This window comes from Musca autumnalis, unplaced genomic scaffold (genome assembly GCF_047663935.1).
Source record: "Musca autumnalis isolate F117 unplaced genomic scaffold, ASM4766393v1 scaffold_3, whole genome shotgun sequence".
In the NCBI taxonomy this organism is placed as follows: domain Eukaryota; kingdom Metazoa; phylum Arthropoda; class Insecta; order Diptera; family Muscidae; genus Musca; species Musca autumnalis.
The window spans coordinates 26,034,162-26,059,366 of NW_027411866.1; the positions used below are offsets into that span (position 1 = coordinate 26,034,162).

The 25,205-nt window shown below is 38.0% G+C and overlaps 1 protein-coding gene across 1 annotated transcript; it reads left to right on the forward strand.

The window, feature by feature from the left end:
• Positions 1-307: 307 nt before the first annotated feature.
• On the forward strand, positions 308-2,625 carry LOC141397747 (uncharacterized). The gene is made up of 2 exons (XM_073974407.1): positions 308-1,820; positions 1,876-2,625. The coding sequence occupies exons 1-2, from the start codon at positions 1,245-1,247 to the stop codon at positions 1,882-1,884; spliced, it is 585 nt and encodes a 194-aa protein (XP_073830508.1). The 5' UTR covers positions 308-1,244; the 3' UTR covers positions 1,885-2,625.
• The last annotated feature ends 22,580 nt before the right edge of the window (positions 2,626-25,205 follow it).

The window sequence follows — 25,205 nt, forward strand, 5'->3', positions numbered from 1 at the left end:
CATTGTGACTCACAAGAGAGCCAATGTACTCTAAGTGAGCGTAAATTTGTTATCGCTCACAGCCTGTGTAGATGCTAACACGTTGTGAACAACAACAAATTTACGCTCATTGAGAGCACAAGAGAGACCCAAAAATGTTCTCTGCCTCCTCCTGCTATAAGTACATTGTAAGTCACTCAATTATTCTCGTGAGCGCAGGTACGGGTGAGTTGTTGTGTGTAGGCATTGTTGATTGTTGTGTGAGGCGTTATTAGTTATTTAGCAAGAACGATAGAATGATCCACTCAGTCTTGTTTTGGAGAAAGAACACACAACAACGGTCATCCTTACGCGCGCACACTTGTGTTACGAAGTAATAGAAAACAAAGACAACAATAATAAAATAAAACAACAACAACTGTGTTTTATTGGAAAGGCATTATCTGCTACAACCTCAGAAGTGGTTCTCGCCTACTGCAAAACTGTGTTAAATATTTTTGGTGTTCAAGCCGATATAAGCAAATTAAATATAATTCACAAACAATACTGCATATCATCGTTGCTAAATAAAATGGATCAACAACAATTTAATGCGTGTGCTGGTGAATTCACAAATAAAAGTACAGACAACGTTACAATTCGACCAAAAAAAGTTGTCTTACCGTTAGACAGTGACGAGGAACAAAGTGGTGGCGTAAGTGAAAATGTACAGTCCGATCCTGACAAACAAAATACAGGCAAACAAAATACAGCCAAAATGAAATACAAAACTACAGACAACAATTTGGAGCAATATAAAGAAATAGATGTTGAGTCAAATAACAAACCTACAGATAGCAATTTTGAGAAATATAAAGAAATAGACATTGAATCAATAATTACTGGCGGCACTTTCGGCGAAACAAAAAATTTACAGTCTCCCCTTAAAAACCTTCCGACAAAAGAAGTTCAAGAAACACCAAATAAAGTGGGAAAAACTACAGAAAACGTAGAGACAGATTTGGCGACAAAGTTAAGAGAAAAGGAGTTAGAACTTTTACGCAAAGAGAACGAGTTGTTACGTAAAGAAAAAGAATTTATGCAAAAAGAAAATGATCTACTGAAACTGGTGGCCGTTAACAACAACAACAACAGTGGTGCACAACTTACAGACAACAATATCTCTCTTTCGATGGTGAGCAATTTTCTGCCTACGTTTGATGGCAGCACGGACGCAGCATTCTGGGTAACAAGACTTACAAAAGGTATACAAGTTGTCTGACGCCATGGTGCGTGCGTTGCTTGCCATGAAGTTGGTGGGCAAACCTTTGAACTGGCTACACTCACGACGCAATACTGTAACAGAGAGTGTGGCAGAGATTTTCAGTCAGTTTTGCCTGATGTTTGGCACGAATGAGAGCAAGATGGAGATGAGAAAAAAGTTCGAACGTCGCACATGGCGTTTTGATGAAAACTTCACAGATTATTGCAATGATAAGACAAAACTTGCAGAAAAATTAAAATTTGAAGACGACGAATTAATAGAGTACATTATAGACGGCATACCAAATATGCAGCTGCGCCGTCAAACAGTGATGCAGAGATTCCTTAGTGTGAATGAGCTATGCAAGTCGTTGGCTGCCATAAAATTGCCGAAAGCAAACAGCGAGAGTCGTGACGCAGCCGCTACCAAATTGGACGTTCGCTGCTATAATTGTAATAGTATGGGGCATTATGCTGCGGACTGCAACAAACCGAGACGGCAGCCGGGAACGTGCTATGCCTGTGGCAGAGCAGGCCATACGGTGGGCCAGTGCGACAAAAACAAAAAGAAGGATGTGTCGACATCAGAAAACAATTATGTAAGATATTTCGTATATAATTTTAGTCCTAGTGTTAATATTAATTTTTCTTTAGAAACTTTAATTGATACCGGTAGCTCTGTTAGCCTTATAAGAGAAGACGCGTTGCCGGCCGGAACACAAATATTCCCCTTACCAGACATGAATTTTTATGGTTTAAATTTTTCCACTTTAAAAACACTTGGATTTTGTTTTTGTTTTCTGAATTATTCAAATAAATATATTGAAATAAAACTGGTGGTTGTTCATAGATCGTCAATGAAATATTCCGTATTGTTGGGAAGAGATTTTTTAGAAAAGTCTCAGAGCAAATTGTTATTGTTTGGCTGTGAACCAGACGTAGAGCCAGAACAAATGTATGTCCACAAATTAGAGGTAAATAACAACTCAAAAATTACTGAATCGAGTTTAGATCAAGAATATCTCCAGTTTGAGAATGAGATTTTAGCGATCGATATTACGTCAAACTATACAGACTTCAACTTAAAGGTTGGGGATGCTGTACACCAACATACTTTAGCCAAATTGAATGCGTTGTTTAAAGAAACTTATGTAGATATGAAACGTCCGGAAATACCAGAAATACATTATGAAATGAAACTGATATTAGAGAATTCCAAACCTTTCAATTGTCCTCCGAGACGACTTTCCTATACAGAAAAAATAGAGTTACAGAAAATATTAGACGACTACTTAGAAAAAGGAATTATAAGAGCTAGTGAATCTGAATATGCCTCACCTATAGTGTTAGTTAAGAAAAAAACTGGAGACCTACGTATGTGTGTAGATTTTAGAAAATTAAACAAAGTTACCGCCAAACATAATTACCCGATTCCGTTGATCGACGATCTTCTAGAAAGCTTAGCAAACAAAACAATATTTACTAAACTAGATTTCAAAAATGGTTTCCATCACGTTTTTATGGATGAAGATTCTATAAAATATGCAGCATTCATTACACCTTTAGGTCAATATGAATTTCTGCGTATGCCGTTTGGTCTGAAGAATGCTCCGTCGGTTTTCCAAATGTTTATAAACAGTGTTTTCAAAGACCTTATTAGAACGGGAGATGTTGTAATATATCTAGACGATATTATGATTGCCACTCATGATATCAAACGACATTTAGAAGTATTAAGAGAAGTCATGTTGAGGTTGGTACAAAATAAATTGGAGTTGCGGTTAGATAAGTGTGAATTTTTGCGGGACAACATAAAATATTTAGGTTATACCATAGACAAATTGGGTATACGGGCCGACGATAGGGGATTAGAAGCGATCAAAAATTTCCCTCTACCCGACAAGGTACGGGCAGTGCAAAGCTTTCTTGGCCTTTGCTCATATTTCAGACGTTTTATCAAAGATTTTTCGATTTTAGCAAAACCACTTTATGATTTGACTAGAAAAGATAAACAATTTTATTTCGGACAATTGGAGCTTGAAACATTTGAATTATTAAAAAGAAAACTGCTAGACTCGCCAGTTTTAGCTTTATATAACCCGTCCGCAGAAACGGAGCTCCATTGCGATGCGAGTGCTTTAGGGTTCGGATCTATATTAATGCAAAAACAAAAAGACAAAAAGTGGCATCCTGTGTTTTATTTTTCTAAAAGGACTACAGATGCTGAATCAAAGTTTCACAGCTACGAATTAGAGACCTTAGCGATAGTTTATGCACTTAGGAGATTTCGTGTTTATTTATATGGCAAAACATTCAAAATAATTACCGATTGTAATTCTTTGACCTTGACGTTAAATAAAAAAGAGTTAAACCCGAGAATCGCCAGGTGGGCATTGGAATTACAAAATTTCGACTATGTTGTTGAACATAGAGAAGGGCGACGTATGCAGCATGTAGATGCGTTAAGTCGATCATTAGATATTATGATTATAGACATTAAAACTTTTGAAGAAAATTTAATAATCGCTCAAAATAAAGATCCAGAAATTGTTAAACTTAAAGAAAAGTTACAGACGTCAGACAATAAATATTATGAAATGAGGATTGGCGTACTTTATAAAAAATTAAAAACCGGAAAGTTGCTTTTTGTTGTCCCTGCTCAAATGGAAACCCATGTTCTGTATAAGTATCATGATGAGATGGGACATGTTGGCATTAACAAAGTTACAGTTACAGTTACCTAATAAATAAAACTTATTGGTTCCCTCACATAAATAATAAAGTTAGAGATCACATACAAAACTGTTTGAAGTGTATAACTTTTTCTCCTAAAAGCGGCCCTGTAGAAGGATTCCTACATAACATCCCGAAACCGACAAAACCATTTGAAATGATTCACGTAGACCATTATGGGCCAGTAGACAGAAACAGTTCAAAGAAACACATATTTGTGGTTATCGATGCTTGCTCTAAGTTTGTTAAATTGTATCCGACAAAGACTACTGCCACAAAGGAAGTAATAAAAGCCTTGCAAGAATATTTTAGATATTACAGTCGACCGCGATACATTATTTCTGATAGAGGGTCATGTTTCACTTCGAATGATTTTAACAAATTTGTCAAGGACAATGACATAAAACATATTAAGATAGCTACTTTTTCGCCGGAAGCTAACGGCCAGGTAGAACGTGTTAATAGAACTTTAGGGCCAATGATTGCAAAACTTATAAATACAGAAACTAATACGACTTGGGAAAAAACATTAGAAACTGTCGAATTCACAATAAATAATACCTGCAACAGAATGATAAACCAACACCCTAGTGTAATTTTATTTGGTGTCAACCAACGGGGAAAATTTTCAGACCAAATTAGAGACAATGTAATGGAACAAGATACTAGAAACTTAAATTCAATTCGACTTAGTGCAAATGAAAGACAATATGCAGCACAACAATACAATAAAAACAAGTAAGCAAAGGCTATAGTCGGACGGGACCGACCATGTGATACCCTACACCACAACCAGTAGGAATTAGCTATGTGCAACCGCCTTGCACGCTTAATGTCCGGGTTCGATTCCCATCAAATTGTCTACGTTGGCAAAATACCCCTTGGTAATGTTGGCTATATTTCCTGAGTATTTCAGCCATGAAAACGTCTCTACAAGTGGCAACTTAGGACACGCCGTTCGGACTCGGCGATAAAAACTAGGTCACATATCAATAATTTAATATGAATCAATTGATATAAGAGATGCCTCCCTTGTCTTCACTGAGATGTTTGTGGAAAAATGTATAAATTATACATTTCTAAATAATATTCGAAAATTGGAAAATTCACATTGATTAGCCCCTCCTGCTCCTAGTTTGCTTCAAAATACGTGAAATCTGTAGGTATCGTAATATGGGGCTATACCAAATCAATTTTAGTAAGCTAAATTCTGTGTTTTGGAAATATTTGGGAATTATTTTTTCAGATTTGTAATTTTATTTGGAGCCGGCAGGGGTTTTTGGAACTTCTGGACTATTATCTCAGGAAGTATAACTTACCCCGGGAAAGGGACCAGAATAGGGACCGTGAAAAGGACCTTCTTCTTCTCCAAAAAAGAAAATAATAATCAAATAGATCCGATACGAGTCCTCAAACTGCACTTTTCCCAAATTTTGTGTGGGAGGTACTCGAAGGACGGACCGATATAGTCCATATTCCGACCTGACACATGACAGGATAAAATAATACGATGTGTAAAGTTTCGACCAATTAGAAAATCCCCTTGAGAGTCAACTTGCGGATTTGCGGTGCAAGTACAATCTGCTGAAAAAAATTCAAAACGATTCGAGAGGACTCTTAAATTTCCCTTTTCCGAATTTTGTGTGGGAGGTACCCTAAGGACCGATAAAGTCTTATCCGATCTATATCTGGAAGGAATAATAATATATGGAAAGTTTGGAGCAAATCGATTGCTCACTTTGCCAGTTATCGTTCACACAATTTTTTGAAACAATTTTGAACTTTTTTGGGGGAGGTGTGGACCGACATAGCCTACATTCGAACTTAAACAATGTTTGGGCAAAATATTACGTTGTATAAAATTTGGTTCTAATCTGTAGATCCGTTCGAGAGTTATCGTGCGCCCCAACCAGCTAGACATTAAGAGAGACAGATGAACGGACAGCGCTAAACAGACTCCAAATTGTCTGAAACGAATTTCGTCCAAATATACTTGGCGTCTAAAACCAATATTTTGATGAGACACATCTTTGGTCGTACTTTGTTTGTATCCCCTTTACCCTAAATCCTGAGGTATAAAATAGGTGGCGAGGCGACCCTATGTTGCAATATTTGTATAAACATCCAATTTGATAACTGAACTGAAAATTTCTCTGTCATAATAGAGACAATTTGTAGCATGGGAGGAAATTGTGGTTCTCTATACGAAACTAATTATATATCAGGCAGTAGGTGCGTTATCTAGCTTACACCTTATTGCAATATGCATCACGGGAAAGATCAGTAATTATTTTTCCATATATATGCTACTTTGCCGGTATATGCCCTCCAGGAATGAAAATATGGACCAAAAATAAAATTTGTATATTTTTCATACAAAAGTAGTGGTCTATGTCAACCGCTAAATAATATCAGATCATCATGCAAAATTATAGGCATTTTCTTCAACCTAAACTCTTACCTCGTGCAAAATTTCGTGACTATTGAGCTATAATTGCGACCTCTAGCGGGTTTATGATTACACTACAAACAAAAAACTGGATATATTATGCTGTAACTCTGTTATCTGATCACGTACATCAACATAATTGACATCAATTGAAAGGTCAAGAGATCGTCTTCCAAATATAACTCACGAGTGGGGAATGTGTCTTTCAGGAGCAAAGATATAAACTGTCTAAATATTATCTGATCGACATCTCAAATTGCAAGCTTCTTCTTTGCCATATACTCCTACCTTATTTAAAATTTCGAGGCGATCGGACTATTATTGCGACCAACAGAGCAGCTACAAAATCGGATAAAAATTATGTGTTTGGACCATTTCACCCTCTAAATATTTCACGATCATCACCAATTAAAATAGCGATCTATTCTGTTGTGAAGCCGACCTCCATACCAAATTTCTTGACGATCGGTCCATAATTGCGGCCTGGAGTTTGATTACAATTTATAATGGACAGACGGACACACGGACGGACGGACGGACGGACACACATCTCAAAATCGCTTTATCTCGGCGAGATATGAAGATTGGTATACCACATTGGGGGTCTCCGACGAATATTTCGCGGTGTTACATGAATTTTTCCCAAAACAAACTTATAATACCCTTTCCACATAGTGGTGTAGGGTATAATTATACAGATCTCAAGAGGAAACAACCAGTGTTGTACGAAAAAGGCGATTATGTTGTAATAAAAAATATTGACAGTAGTGTAGAAGTCTCTAAAAAATTTGTGCCAAAATTTAAGGGTCCATACGTTGTTACAGGAGTACTAGAAAATGATCGTTATGAACTACAAGATGTAGAAGGTTTTCAACAAAGCAGAATACCTTACAAAGGAATATGGGCAGCACATAACATGAAACATTGGCATAGGGGACCTGGTCAGTTAAACCAATGCAATTCACAACATACTGAACTATTTTTAGACAGTGTAACAGAACAACGCAAACTTCCACCCATTACACATAACAGTGAGGTTCCTTAAGGCAACCGTGTCGAAAAGAGTCAGGTGATCTTTATGGTCAGGAAGGCCGATTGTAGTATACTAGTTATCATATTGTTACTTTCCTACTGCTTTCTTAGTTTGTAAGCTAGCGTAACCTGTTTAGTCTATAAGTACATTGTAAGTCACTCAATTATTCTCGTGAGCGCAGGTACGGGTGAGTTGTTGTGTGTAGGCATTGTTGATTGTTGTGTGAGGCGTTATTAGTTATTTAGCAAGAACGATAGAATGATCCAGTCAGTCTTGTTTTGGAGAAAGAACACACAACAACGGTCATCCTTACGCGCGCACACTTGTGTTACGAAGTAATAGAAAACAAAGACAACAATAATAAAATAAAACAACAACAACTGTGTTTTATTGGAAAGGCATTATCTGCTACAATGATGATATCGTGTTCCGTATCGAAATTAGATGCAGAAGCATCCAAGTCTCACGAAATACAAGGGTCAGCTTTGTCAAATCAATCACATGTCCATATGAGAGCAAATATATCATCACCTATAGAATCTACAGTCTCGTTTCTTACGACGTTTGTTAAGCAAACTTTGACACACAATCCATGCAATTTATATGATGATATCGTGTTCCGTATCGAAATTAGATGCAGAAGCATCCAAGTCTCACGAAATACAAGGGTCAGCTTTGTCAAATCAATCACATGTCCATATGAGAGCAAATATATCGTGACCTATAGAATCTACAGTCTCGTTTCTTACGTCGTTTGTTAAGCAAACTTTGACACACAATCCATGCAATTTATATGATGATATCGAGTTCCGTATCGAAATTATATGCAGAAGCATCCAAGTCTTACGAAATACAAGGGTCAGCTTTGTCAAATCAATCACATGTCCATATGAGAGCAAATATATCGTCAGCTAAAGAATCTACAGTCTCGTTTCTTACGTCGTTTGTTAAGCAAACTTTGACACACAATCCATGCAAATTATATGATGATATCGAGTTCCGTATCGAAATTAGATGCAGAAGCATCCAAGTCTCACGAAATACAAGGGTATCGTGACCTATAGAATCTACAGGGTGACGTAGGGGATGGAAGATACCAAGGAACGGTCCTGACCGGTTTTAACATGGCAAAGCCCAGGATTTATCTTGGTCCCTCTTTCATCCCAAGTGGACACTGACCTCCCCGTGGTGTCACCTGGGGAACTGCCTTTAACACCCGTTAAAGGTAGTGAGCTAACATGTGCCGCGCGTTCACCCATAAGAACGTTAAAAACTTGGGTTTGGGCGTCGGGTTAGTAACCCTCCCCTAGAAAAAACAGCCTACTATGAAAAAACGAAAGAAAAGAAAAACAAACCCCTCTAAAGTTGACGAACCCCGCAAACGTTTTAAGGACCATGATCTGCGAATCTGCACCTGGAATGTTCGCACTCTTTATAGAGAAGGTGCAGTCTTCGCATTGGCAGACGTACTTGAAAAGTACAAGACCGATATTACTGCCATACAGGAAATACGATGGATTGGGAAAGGCGTCACAACAACACCTAAAGGTGACGCACTGTATTATAGCTGCCATGACGTAAAGCATGAGTTTGGTTGTGGATTCGTAGTTAGTCGGAGACTAAAACATCTTGTATCCAGCTTCACTCCAGTGAATGAAAGACTTGCTGCAATTCGAATAAAAGCTAAATTCTTCAACATCAGCTTTATTTGCGCTCATGCTCCCACTGAAGAAAAGGATGAACAGACCAAAGATATATTTTACGAGCGCTTAGAAGAAACATATGACCGTTGCCCTGCCCATGACATTAAAATCATTCTAGGCGATTTTAATGCCAAAATTGGAAAGGAGAATATCTTTGGCCCAACAGTCGGGAAATTCAGTCTCCACAGTGAAACATCTGACAATGGTATGAGACTGATAGACTTTGCAGCTGCAAAAAACATGGTAGTTAGCAGTACCAGATTTAATCATCTCGATATTCATAAGGGCACCTGGCTGTCTCCAGATCAGAAAACAAGAAACCAAATTGATCATGTTGTGATAGATGGAAGACATTCATCGAGCGTGTTGGATGTACGATCGTTCCGAGGCGCAAACATTGATTCGGACCACTACCTTGTTGCAGCAAAGGTACGCACCCGCTTAAACGTAGCAAACAAAGTACGAACAGACACAACACGAAAGTTAGACATCGGTAAGCTGCAATCACAACAGATAGCCACAGCATATTCCACTCAACTAGCCCAATTGCTTAATCAAAGCCCTCCTCATCCCGATAACATATCAGCGCAATGGCAAAGCATTGCCCACTCCATGCAAACAGCCGCAAAATCCATACTTGGATACCAGAGACCTCCACCAAGGAATCCATGGTATGATGAGGAGTGTCGTGCTGCCACCGAAGAGAAAAATGCGGCATTTAAGGCTACTTTACAATCCGTAGCAACGCGTAGCGCACGAGAGAGATACAGGGAGAAAAGGAGAGAGGAGAAACGTCTTTTCCGCAGGAAAAAGAGAGAGATGGAAAAGCGGGAGTGTGAAAAAATCGAGATGTACAGGAGCCAGAATGAAGTCCGAAAATTCTACCAAAGAGTCAAGCATCAAACTGACGGCTTTGGTACAGGCACATCCTCCTGTAGAGACCAGCAAGGTAATTTGGTAACTGATACAGATAGTGTACTCAGGATATGGAAAGAACATTTTTCAAATCTGTTGGTATCCAATAGCAGCGAAGACGACGAAGATACCACAGTCCCAATCCCAGAAGATGGTATTGAATGTATACCGCCCAGCCAAGATGAGGTAAAGACAGCAATAAATCGGCTGAAGAGTAATAAGGCAGCAGGGGCCGATGGCTTACCAGCCGAGCTGTTCAAAACCGGAGGCGACACGCTGATAAGGTGTATTCATCAGCTAGTTAGCACCATCTGGCAGGAAGAACGAGTACCCGACGATTGGAACCTGAGTATCCTGTGCCCCGTCCACAAGAAGGGAGATAAGACTGTATGCTCTAACTATAGGGGCATAAGTCTACTCCCTATTGCCTACAAGATCGTGTCAGGGATATTGTGCGAACGACTAAAGCCAATGGTCAACGAGATTATTGGACCATACCAATGCGGCTTTAGACCTGGCAAGTCCACCATTGACCAGATATTTACCCTGCGGCAAATCCTGGAGAAGACCCAAGAGATGCAGATCGACACCTACCACCTTTTTGTCGATTATAAAGCAGCCTTCGACAGTCCGCTGCGCTCAAAGGTATTCCAAGCCATGTCTGAATTTGGTATTCCCGCAAAGCTCATCCGGCTTTGTAAAATGACTTTAACTGACACGAGGTCCTCAGTTAAAATAGGAAAGAACCTCTCCGAAGAGTTTGGTACCAAAAGAGGTTTCAGACAAGGAGACAGCCTTTCGTGTGACCTCTTCAACATCCTGCTAGAAAAGGTTATACGAGAGGCAAACGTCAAAAGAAGTGGCACAATCTACACCAATAGTCACATGTTACTTGCTTATGCTGATGATATAGACATCATGGGTCGATCAGTAAAAGAAGTAACTGATACCTTTATAAAAGTCGAAGGAGAATCTGCTAAAGTGGGTCTGGCGGTAAACGGTGAGAAGACCAAGTTGATGGTGTCGACGCGCAATGCGTCCATTGAGCTCGGACCGACTGTGGAAGTTGGTTCCTATAATATTGAGGTAGTAAAAGACTTCGTCTACCTCGGCACCTCCGTCAACACAACAAACGACATCAGTTGTGAAATAAAAAGAAGAATTGTATTGGCCAACAGATGCTACTTTGGATTAAGTAAGCAGTTTAAAAACAAAGCCACATCTCGTCAAACAAAAATAACGCTCTACAAAACACTGATACTACCCGTGCTGATGTATGGCTCCGAAGCCTGGGTACTTGCGCAAGCAGACATGGCAGTGCTTGGTGTGTTTGAGAGAAAAATTCTTCGAAAGATCTACGGACCAATCTGCGTTGACGGTGAATATCGACGTCGCATGAACCACGAGCTGTATCTGCTATACAACGACATCAACATTGTTAAACGTATCGAGATGCAGCGATTGCGTTGGCTAGGCCATGTCAAAAGAATGAGCGATGATGAACCCACTAAAAAGGCGTATGAATACATGCCACATGGCGGTGCACGCAGAATTGGCAGGCCAAGGAATAGATGGCGCAAACAAGTGGATGTTGAGATGAAAAGGCGCGGTATTCCAGAGAGCAAAGCAACAAATAGAGAGGAATGGAGATCTCTTCTTAGTTCGGCCTATAGAACAAATGTTCTGTAATGGGCCAGCTAAGTAAGTAAGTAATAGAATCTACAGTCTCGTTTCTTACGTCGTTTGTTAAGCAAACTTTGACACACAATCCATGCAATTTATATGATGATATCGTGTTCCGTATCGAAATTAGATGCAGAAGCATCCAAGTCTCCCGAAATACAAGGGTCAGCTTTGTCAAATCAATCACATGTCCATATGAGAGCAAATATATCGGGACCTATAGAATCTACAGTCTCGTTTCTTACGTCGTTTGTAAAGCAAACTTTGACACACAATCCATGCAATTTATATGATGATGTCGAGTTCCGTTTCGAAGATAGATGCAGAAGCATCCAAGTCTCACGAAATACAAGGGTCAGCTTTGTCAAATCAATCACATGTCCATATGAGAGCAAATATATCGTGACCTATAGAATCTACAGTCTCGTTTCTTACGTCGTTTGTAAAGCAAACTTTGACACACAATCCATGCAATTTATATGATGATGTCGAGTTCCGTTTCGAAGATAGATGCAGAAGCATCCAAGTCTCACGAAATACAAGGGTCAGCTTTGTCAAATCAATCACATGTCCATATGAGAGCAAATATATCGTCATCTAAAGAATCTACAGTCTCGTTTCTTACGTCGTTTGTTAAGCAAACTTTGACACACAATCCATGCAATTTATATGATGATATCGAGTTCCGTATCGAAATTAGATGCAGAAGCACCCAAGTCTCACGAAATACAAGGGTCAGCTTTGTCAAATCAATCACATGGCCATATGAGAGCAAATATATCGTGACCTATAATATCTACAGTCTCGTTTCTTACGTCGTTTGTTAAGCAAACTTTGACACACAATCCATGCAATTTATATGATGATGTCGAGTTCCGTATCGAAATTAGATGCAGAAGCATCCAAGTCTCCCGAAATACAAGGGTCAGCTTTGTCAAATCAATCACATGGCCATATGAGAGCAAATATATCGTGACCTATAATATCTACAGTCTCGTTTCTTACGTCGTTTGTTAAGCAAACTTTGACACACAATCCATGCAATTTATATGATGTTGTCGAGTTCCGTATCGAAATTAGATGCAGAAGCAGCCAAGTCTCACGACATACAAGGGTCAGCTTTGTCAAATCAATCACATGGCCATATGAGAGCAAATATATCGTCAGCTAAAGAATCTACAGTCTCGTTTCTTACGTCGTTTGTTAAGCAAACTTTGACACACAATCCATGCAATTTATATGATGATATCGTGTTCCGTATCGAAATTAGATGCAGAAGCATCCAAGTCTCCCGAAATACAAGGGTCAGCTTTGTCAAATCAATCACATGGCCATATGAGAGCAAATATATCGTGACCTATAATATCTACAGTCTCGTTTCGTACGTCGTTTGTTAAGCAAACTTTGACACACAATCCATGCAATTTATATGATGTTGTCGAGTTCCGTATCGAAATTAGATGCAGAAGCAGCCAAGTCTCACGACATACAAGGGTCAGCTTTGTCAAATCAATCACATGGCCATATGAGAGCAAATATATCGTGACCTATAATATCTACAGTCTCGTTTCTTACGTCGTTAGTAAAGCAAACTTTGACACACAATCCATGCAATTTATATGATGATGTCGAGTTCCGTATCGAAATTAGATGCAGAAGCATCCAAGTCTCACGACATACAAGGGTCAGCTTTGTCAAATCAATCACATGTCCATATGAGAGCAAATATATCGTCAGCTAAAGAATCTACAGTCTCGTTTCTTACGACGTTTGTTAAGCAAACTTTGACACACAATCCATGCAATTTATATGATGATGTCGAGTTCCGTATCGAAATTAGATGCAGAAGCATCCAAGTCTCCCGAAATACAAGGGTCAGCTTTGTCAAATCAATCACATGCCCATATGAGAGCAAATATATCGTGACCTATAGAATCTACAGTCTCGTTTCTTACGTCGTTTGTTAAGCAAACTTTGACACACAATCCATGCAATTTATATGATGATATCGAGTTCCGTATCGAAATTAGATGCAGAAGCATCCAAGTCTTACGAAATACAAGGGTCAGCTTTGTCAAATCAATCACATGCCCATATGAGAGCAAATATATCGTGACCTATAGAATCTACAGTCTCGTTTCTAACGTCGTTTGTTAAGCAAACTTTGACACACAATCCATGCAATTTATATGATGTTGTCGAGTTCCGTATCGAAATTAGATGCAGAAGCAGCCAAGTCTCACGACATACAAGGGTCAGCTTTGTCAAATCAATCACATGGCCATATGAGAGCAAATATATCGTCAGCTAAAGAATCTACAGTCTCGTTTCTTACGTCGTTTGTTAAGCAAACTTTGACACACAATCCATGCAATTTATATGATGATGTCGAGTTCCGTATCGAAATTAGATGCAGAAGCATCCAAGTCTCCCGAAATACAAGGGTCAGCTTTGTCAAATCAATCACATGCCCATATGAGAGCAAATATATCGTGACCTATAGAATCTACAGTCTCGTTTCTTACGTCGTTTGTTAAGCAAACTTTGACACACAATCCATGCAATTTATATGATGTTGTCGAGTTCCGTATCGAAATTAGATGCAGAAGCAGCCAAGTCTCACGACATACAAGGGTCAGCTTTGTCAAATCAATCACATGGCCATATGAGAGCAAATATATCGTCAGCTAAAGAATCTACAGTCTCGTTTCTTACGTCGTTTGTTAAGCAAACTTTGACACACAATCCATGCAATTTATATGATGATATCGTGTTCCGTATCGAAATTAGATGCAGAAGCATCCAAGTCTCCCGAAATACAAGGGTCAGCTTTGTCAAATCAATCACATGGCCATATGAGAGCAAATATATCGTGACCTATAATATCTACAGTCTCGTTTCGTACGTCGTTTGTTAAGCAAACTTTGACACACAATCCATGCAATTTATATGATGTTGTCGAGTTCCGTATCGAAATTAGATGCAGAAGCAGCCAAGTCTCACGACATACAAGGGTCAGCTTTGTCAAATCAATCACATGGCCATATGAGAGCAAATATATCGTGACCTATAATATCTACAGTCTCGTTTCTTACGTCGTTAGTAAAGCAAACTTTGACACACAATCCATGCAATTTATATGATGATGTCGAGTTCCGTATCGAAATTAGATGCAGAAGCATCCAAGTCTCACGACATACAAGGGTCAGCTTTGTCAAATCAATCACATGTCCATATGAGAGCAAATATATCGTCAGCTAAAGAATCTACAGTCTCGTTTCTTACGACGTTTGTTAAGCAAACTTTGACACACAATCCATGCAATTTATATGATGATGTCGAGTTCCGTATCGAAATTAGATGCAGAAGCATCCAAGTCTCCCGAAATACAAGGGTCAGCTTTGTCAAATCAATCACATGCCCATATGAGAGCAAATATATCGTGACCTATAGAATCTACAGTCTCGTTTCTTACGTCGTTTGTTAAGCAAACTTTGACACACAATCCATGCAATTTATATGATGATATCGAGTTCCGTATCGAAATTAGATGCAGAAGCATCCAAGTCTCCCGAAATACAAGGGTCAGCTTTGTCAAATCAATCACATGCCCATATGAGAGCAAATATATCGTGACCTATAGAATCTACAGTCTCGTTTCTAACGTCGTTTGTTAAGCAAACTTTGACACACAATCCATGCAATTTATATGATGATATCGAGTTCCGTATCGAAATTATATGCAGAATTATCCAAGTCTTACGAAATACAAGGGTCAGTTTTGTCAAATCAATCACATGTCCATATGAGAGCAAATATATCGTCAGCTAAAGAATCTACAGTCTCGTTTCTTACGTCGTTTGTTAAGCAAACTTTGACACACAATCCATGCAATTTATATGATGATATCGAGTTCCGTATCGAAATTAGATGCAGAAGCATCCAAGTCTCCCGAAATACAAGGGTCAGCTTTGTCAAATCAATCACATGCCCATATGAGAGCAAATATATCGTGACCTATAGAATCTACAGTCTCGTTTCTTACGTCGTTTGTTAAGCAAACTTTGACACACAATCCATGCAATTTATATGATGATATCGAGTTCCGTATCGAAATTAGATGCAGAAGCATCCAAGTCTTACGAAATACAAGGGTCAGCTTTGTCAAATCAATCACATGCCCATATGAGAGCAAATATATCGTGACCTATAGAATTTACAGTCTCGTTTCTTACGTCGTTTGTTAAGCAAACTTTGACACAATCCATGCAATTTATATGATGATATCGAGTTCCGTATCGAAATTATATGCAGAATTATCCAAGTCTTACGAAATACAAGGGTCAGTTTTGTCAAATCAATCACATGTCCATATGAGAGCAAATATATCGTCAGCTAAAGAATCTACAGTCTCGTTTCTTACGTCGTTTGTTAAGCAAACTTTGACACACAATCCATGCAATTTATATGATGATATCGAGTTCCGTATCGAAATTAGATGCAGAAGCATCCAAGTCTCACGAAATACAAGGGTCAGCTTTGTCAAATCAATCACATGTCCATATGAGAGCAAATATATCGTGACCTATAGAATCTACAGTCTCGTTTCTTACGACGTTTGTTAAGCAAACTTTGACACACAATCCATGCAATTTATATGATGATATCGAGTTCCGTTTCGAAGATAGATGCAGAAGCATCCAAGTCTCACGAAATACAAGGGTCAGTTTTGTCAAATCAATCACATGCCCATATGAGAGCAAATATATCGTGACCTATAGAATTTACAGTCTCGTTTCTTACGTCGTTTGTTAAGCAAACTTTGACACAATCCATGCAATTTATATGATGATATCGAGTTCCGTATCGAAATTATATGCAGAAGCATCCAAGTCTTACGAAATACAAGGGTCAGTTTTGTCAAATCAATCACATGTCCATATGAGAGCAAATATATCGTCAGCTAAAGAATCTACAGTCTCGTTTCTTACGTCGTTTGTTAAGCAAACTTTGACACACAATCCATGCAATTTATATGATGATATCGAGTTCCGTATCGAAATTAGATGCAGAAGCATCCAAGTCTCACGAAATACAAGGGTCAGCTTTGTCAAATCAATCACATGTCCATATGAGAGCAAATATATCGTCAGCTAAAGAATCTACAGTCTCATTTCTTACGTCGTTTGTTAAGCAAACTTTGACACACAATCCATGCAATTTATATGATGATATCGAGTTCCGTATCGAAATTAGATGCAGAAGCATCCAAGTCTCACGAAATACAAGGGTCAGCTTTGTCAAATCAATCACATGTCCATATGAGAGCAAATATATCGTCAGCTAAAGAATCTACAGTCTCATTTCTTACGTCGTTTGTTAAGCAAACTTTGACACACAATCCATGCAATTTATATGATGATATCGAGTTCCGTATCGAAATTAGATGCAGAAGCATCCAAGTCTCACGAAATACAAGGGTCAGCTTTGTCAAATCAATCACATGTCCATATGAGAGCAAATATATCGTGACCTATAGAATCTACAGTCTCGTTTCTTACGACGTTTGTTAAGCAAACTTTGACACACAATCCATGCAATTTATATGATGATATCGAGTTCCGTATCGAAATTAGATGCAGAAGCATCCAAGTCTCACGAAATACAAGGGTCAGCTTTGTCAAATCAATCACATGTCCATATGAGAGCAAATATATCGTCACCTATAGAATCTACAGTCTCGTTTCTTACGTCGTTTGTTAAGCAAACTTTGACACACAATCCATGCAATTTATATGATGATGTCGAGTTCCGTTTCGAAGATAGATGCAGAAGCATCCAAGTCTCCCGAAATACAAGGGTCAGCTTTGTCAAATCAATCACATGTCCATATGAGAGCAAATATATCGTGACCTATAGAATCTACAGTCTCGTTTCTTACGACGTTTGTTAAGCAAACTTTGACACACAATCCATGCAATTTATATGATGAAATCGAGTTCCGTTTCGAAGATAGATGCAGAAGCATCCAAGTCTCACGAAATACAAGGGTCAGCTTTGTCAAATCAATCACATGTCCATATGAGAGCAAATATATCGTGACCTATAGAATCTGCAGTCTCGATTCTTACTTCGTTTGTTAAGCAAACTTTGACACACAATCCATGCAATTTATATGATGATGTCGAGTTCCGTTTCGAAGATAGATGCAGAAGCATCCAAGTCTCACGAAATACAAGGGTCAGCTTTGTCAAATCAATCACATGTCCATATGAGAGCAAATATATCGTGACCTATAGAATCTACAGTCTCGTTTCTTACGTCGTTTGCTAAGCAAACTTTGACACACAATCCATGCAATTTATATGATGAAATCGAGTTCCGTTTCGAAGATAGATGCAGAAGCATCCAAGTCTCACGAAATACAAGGGTCAGCTTTGTCAAATCAATCACATGTCCATATGAGAGCAAATATATCGTGACCTATAGAATCTACAGTCTCGTTTCTTACTTCGTTTGTTAAGCAAACTTTGACACACAATCCATGCAATTTATATGATGATATTGAGTTCCGTATCGAAATTAGATGCAGAAGCATCCAAGTCTTACGAAATACAAGGGTCAGCTTTGTCAAATCAATCACATGTCCATATGAGAGCAAATATATCGTGACCTATAGAATCTACAGTCTCGTTTCTTACGTCGTTTGTTAAGCAAACTTTGACACACAATCCATGCAATTTATATGATGATATTGAGTTCCGTATCGAAATTAGATGCAGAAGCATCCAAGTCTTACGAAATACAAGGGTCAGCTTTGTCAAATCAATCACATGTCCATATGAGAGCAAATATATCGTGACCTATAGAATCTACAGTCTCGTTTCTTACGTCGTTTGTTAAGCAAACTTTGACACACAATCCATGCAATTTATATGATGATGTCGAGTTCCGTATCGAAATTAGATGCAGAAGCATCCAAATCTCACGAAATACAATGGTCAGCTTTGTCAAATCAATCACATGTCCATATGAGAACAAATATATCGTGACCTATAGAATCTACAGTCTCGTTTCTTACGTCGTTTGTTAAGCAAACTTTGACACACAATCCATGCAATTTATATGATGATATCGAGTTCCGTTTCGAAGATAGATGCAGAAGCATCCAAGTCTCCCGAAATACAAGGGTCAGCTTTGTCAAATCAATCACATGTCCATATGAGACCAAATATATCGTCATCTAAAGAATCTACAGTCTCGTTTCTTACGTCGTTTGGTAAGCAAACTTTGACACACAACCCATGCAATTTATATGATGATATCGAGTTCCTTTTCGAAGATAGATGCAGAAGCATCCAAGTCTCACGAAATACAAGGGTCAGCTTTGTCAAATCAATCACATGTCCATATGAGAGCAAATATATCGTGACCTATAGAATCTACAGTCTCGTTTCTTACGACGTTTGTTAAGCAAACTTTGACACACAATCCATGCAATTTATATGATGATATCGAGTTCCGTTTCGAAGATAGATGCAGAAGCATCCAAGTCTCACGAAATACAAGGGTCAGCTTTGTCAAATCAATCACATGTCCATATGAGAGCAAATATATCGTCATCTAAAGAATCTACAGTCTCGTTTCTTACGTCGTTTGGTAAGCAAACTTTGACACACAACCCATGCAATTTATATGATGATATCGAGTTCCTTTTCGAAGATAGATGCAGAAGCATCCAAGTCTCACGAAATACAAGGGTCAGCTTTGTCAAATCAATCACATGTCCATATGAGAGCAAATATATCGTGACCTATAGAATCTACAGTCTCGTTTCTTACGACGTTTGTTAAGCAAACTTTGACACACAATCCATGCAATTTATATGATGATATCGAGTTCCGTTTCGAAGATAGATGCAGAAGCATCCAAGTCTCACGAAATACAAGGGTCAGCTTTGTCAAATCAATCACATGTCCATATGAGAGCAAATATATCGTCACCTATAGAATCTACAGTCTCGTTTCTTACGTCGTTTGTAAAGCAAACTTTGACACACAATTCATGCAATTTATATGATGATATCGTGTTCCGTATCGAAATTAGATGCAGAAGCATCCAAGTCTCACGAAATACAAGGGTCAGCTTTGTCAAATCAATCACATGTCCATATGAGAGCAAATATATCGTCACCTATAGAATCTACAGTCTCGTTTCTTACGTCGTTTGTTAAGCAAACTTTGACACACAATCCATGCAATTTATATGATGATATCGAGTTCCCTTTCGAAGATAGATGCAGAAGCATCCAAGTCTCCCGAAATACAAGGGTCAGCTTTGTCAAATCAAACACATGTCCATATGAGAGCAAATATATCGTCAGCTAAAGAATCTACAGTCTCGTTTCTTACGTCGTTTGTTAAGCAAACTTTGACACACAATCCATGCAATTTATATGATGATGTCGAGTTCCGTATCGAAATTATATGCAGAAGCATCCAAGTCTCCCGAAATACAAGGGTCAGCTTTGTCAAATCAATCACATGTCCATATGAGAGCAAATATATCGTCATCTAAAGAATCTACAGTCTCGTTTCTTACGTCGTTTGTTAAGCAAACTTTGACACACAATCCATGCAATTTATATGATGATGTCGTGTTCCGTATCGAAATTAGATGCAGAAGCATCCAAGTCTCCCGAAATACAAGGGTCAGCATTGTCAAATCAATCACATGTCCATATGAGAGCAAATATATCGTGACCTATAGAATCTACAGTCTCGTTTCTTACGTCGTTTGGTAAGCAAACTTTGACACACAATCCATTCAATTTATACGATGATATCGAGTTCCGTATCGAAATTAGATGCAGAAGCATCCAAGTCTCACGAAATACAAGGGTCAGCTTTGTCAAATCAATCACATGTCCATATGAGAGCAAATATATCGTCAGCTAAAGAATCTACAGTCTCGTTTCTTACGTCGTTTGGTAAGCAAACTTTGACACACAATCCATGCAATTTATATGATGATATCGTGTTCCGTATCGAAATTAGATACAGAAGCATCCAAGTCTCACGAAATACAAGGGTCAGCTTTGTCAAATCAATCACATGTCCATATGAGAACAAATATATCGTGACCTATAGAATCTACAGTCTCGTTTCTTAAGACGTTTGTTAAGCAAACTTTGACACACAATCCATGCAATTTATATGATGATATCGAGTTCCGTATCGAAATTAGGTGCAGAAGCATCCAAGTCTCCCGAAATACAAGGGTCAGCTTTGTCAAATCAATCACATGTCCATATGAGAGCAAATATATCGTCACCTATAGAATCTACAGTCTCGTTTCTTACGACGTTTGTTATGCAATTTATATGATGATGTCGAGTTCCGTATCGAAATTAGATGCAGAAGCATCCAAGTCTCCCGAAATACAAGGGTCAGCTTTGTCAAATCAATCACATGTCCATATGAGAGCAAATATATCGTGACCTATAATATATACAGTCTCGTTTCTTACGTCGTTTGTAAAGCAAACTTTGACACACAATCCATGCAATTTATATGATGATATCGAGTTCCGTATCGAAATTAGATGCAGAAGCATCCAAGTCTCCCGAAATACAAGGGTCAGCTTTGTCAAATCAATCACATGTCCATATGAGAGCAAATATATCGTGACCTATAATATCTACAGTCTCGTTTCTTACGTCGTTTGTAAAGCAAACTTTGACACACAATCCATGCAATTAATATGATGATGTCGTGTTCCGTATCGAAGATAGATGCAGAAGCATCCAAGTCTCCCGAAATACAAGGGTCAGCTTTGTCAAATCAATCACATGTCCATATGAGAGCAAATATATCGTGACCTATAGAATCTACAGTCTCGTTTCTTACGACGTTTGTTAAGCAAACTTTGACACACAATCCATGCAATTTATATGATGATGTCGAGTTCCGTATCGAAATTAGATGCAGAAGCATCCAAGTCTCCCGAAATACAAGGGTCAGCTTTGTCAAATCAATCACATGTCCATATGAGAGCAAATATATCGTGACCTATAATATCTACAGTCTCGTTTCTTACGTCGTTTGTAAAGCAAACTTTGACACACAATCCATGCAATTTATATGATGATGTCGAGTTCCGTATCGAAATTAGATGCAGAAGCATCCAAGTCTTACGAAATACAAGGGTCAGCTTTGTCAAATCAATCACATGTCCATATGAGAGCAAATATATCGTCATCTAAAGAATCTACAGTCTCGTTTCTTACGACGTTTGTTAAGCAAACTTTGACACACAATCCATGCAATTTATATGATGTAGTATACTAGTTATCATATTGTTACTTTCCTACTGCTTTCTTAGTTTGTAAGCTAGCGTAACCTGTTTAGTCTATAAGTACATTGTAAGTCACTCAATTATTCTCGTGAGCGCAGGTACGGGTGAGTTGTTGTGTGAAGGCATTGTTGATTGTTGTGTGAGGCGTTATTAGTTATTTAGCAAGAACGATAGAATGATCCACTCAGTCTTGTTTTGGAGAAAGAACACACAACAACGGTCATCCTTACGCGCGCACACTTGTGTTACGAAGTAATAGAAAACAAAGACAACAATAATAAAATAAAACAACAACAACTGTGTTTTATTGGAAAGGCATTATCTGCTACAACCTCAGAAGTGGTTCTCGCCTACTGCAAAACTGTGTTAAATATTTTTGGTGTTCAAGCCGATATAAGCAAATTAAATATAATTCACAAACAATACTGCATATCATCGTTGCTAAATAAAATGGATCAACAACAATTTAATGCGTGTGCTGGTGAATTCACAAATAAAAGTACAGACAACGTTACAATTCGACCAAAAAAAGTTGTCTTACCGTTAGACAGTGACGAGGAACAAAGTGGTGGCGTAAGTGAAAATGTACAGTCCGATCCTGACAAACAAAATACAGGCAAACAAAATACAGCCAATATGAAATACAAAACTACAGACAACAATTTGGAGCAATATAAAGAAATAGATGTTGAGTCAAATAACAAACCTACAGATAGCAATTTTGAGAAATATAAAGAAACTAGCAAATGCCCGCTACTTCGTATGCGGAAAGGGAACAAAATTTATATAAACAATATTTAATACGGGAATGGTGAATACTGGAGATTCTGTTGTACTAACACCTATTTTTATTAACAATACTTTTTTCGATTGTAGTCAGAATTTACAAAAAAAATCTGAAGTATCGCATCCCTACACAACTACCATATTTTTTATTTCGAATTTCCAAAACTACGTATCATATTGCAAATTTCAGATTTGACTCCTGGTTTTAACCCTTCACTAACACAGCATTCCCTTCCAGTACGAATTTCCAAACACTAAACTTTATCTCACGCCTTCACAACAACAATCACGCACATTTACAATGCAAGATTCTAGCTTTAGTGGTTTCGCCCAGAACCCGAATAGGTCCGTTAAATTTTCGGCATTCAAAATGGCCATAAAAATCCAAAATGACCATAAAAATCCACGTTTTCGTATATCCCCATATAACGGTACCTCTTGACTTAGTGTATTTTAAAAGATTACTTCCTTATATTCAACATATATCCTAACCCCAATTCACTTTTCTAGCTTTATCTGTTCTCCTGAAACCCATTATAGTACTATTTAGTACTTTTTGTATAAATAAGTACGAATTTTCAAAACCTCCTCCCTACCTCCACTCTAAACACCAATATGAATTTCCAAAACTACCTCAATCCTCACTCCAACAGTAATCTGTTCACGCAAATACAGCGAATTCCGTACCAGTTAGTACTGCTTCGTTCACATTAGTACCATTTTCCAAAGCTTCCTCCATATCTCAATTCTATATTCTAACAGTAATCTTAATTCCAAATTTCAGGATTCCAGCTCTTCAAATCCAAATAAGACTAAACTCACTACCATTTAGGACTTTTCGACCTTTGGTACATCTTTCTTACTCTTAATCAGTGACCCCCATTCCAAATTTCAGGATTCCGGCCCTATTCGTTAACCCATATCTAAATTGTACTATATTTAGTAATATTTAGTACTTTTCGTATAAGTTTAGTTCGAATTCCAAAAACCTTTCATTTTTACTCTTCAACAGTGATTCTCATTCCAAATTTCAGGATTCCAGATCTATCCGTTCACCCAAATCCAAATTGTACTAAATTTAGTATCATTTAGTACTTTTCGTGCACTTATAGCTCAAATTTCCAAAAACCTTTCTTTGTTACTCTCCATCAGTGACCCTCATTACAAATTTCAGGATTCAAGCTCAATCCGTTCACCCAAATCCAAATTGTACTAAATTTAGTACCATTTAGAACTTTTCGTGCACTTATAGTTCGAATTTACAAAAACCTTTCTTTGTTACTCTCCACCACTGACCCTAATTTCAAATTTCAGGATTCCAGCTCTATCCATTCATCCAAATCCAAATTGTACAAAATTTAGTACCATTTAGTACTTTTCGTACCCTTATAGTTCGAGTTTACAAAAACCTTCATTGTTACTCTTCATCAGTGACACTCATTCCAAATGTCTGTATTCCAGTTCAATCCGTTCACCCAAATCAAAATTGTACTAAATTTAGTACCATTTAGTACTTTTCGTATCCTTATAGTTCGAAATTCCAAAAACCTTTCATTGTTACTCTTCATCAGTGACCCTCATTCCAAATGTTTGTATTCCCGCTCTATCCGTTCACCCAAACCCAAATTGTACTAAATTTAGTACCATTTAGTACTTTTCGTGCACTTGTAGTTCGAATTTCTAAACACCTTTCTTTTTTACTCTCCATCAGTGACCCTCATTACAAATTTCAGGATTCCAGCTCTATCCGTTCACCCAAATCCAAATTGTACTAAATTTAGTACCATTTATTACTTTTCGTACACTTATAGTTCTAATTCCGAAAACCTTTCATTTTACTCTTCATTAGTGATCCTCATTCCAAATTTCAGGATTCCAGCTCTATCCGTTCACACAAATCCAAATTGTACTAAATTTAGTACCATTTAGTACTTTTACCCTTATAGTTCGAATTTACAAAAACCTTTCATTGTTACTCTTCATCGGCAACCCCCATTCCAAATGTCTGTATTCCAGCTCAATCCGTTCACCCAAATCCAAATTGTACTAAATTTAGTACCATTTAGTACTATTCGTGCACTTATAGTTCGAATTTCCAAAAAGTTTTCTTCGTTACTCTCCACAATTGACCGTAATTTTAAATTTCAAGATTCCAGCTCCATCCGTCCACACAAATCCAAATTGTACTAAATTTAGTACCATTTAGTAATTTTCGTACACATAAGTACGAATTTCCAAAATCACCCTCATGTCTCAATCATACACTTCAACAGTAATCTTACTTCCAAATTTCAGGATTCCAGTTCTATCCGTTCACCCAAATATA

Coding starts and splice junctions, on each gene's coding strand:
- LOC141397747 (XM_073974407.1), top strand. CDS start 1,245: ATGGTGCGTGCGTTGCTTGCCATGAAGTTGGTGGGCAAACCTTTGAAC.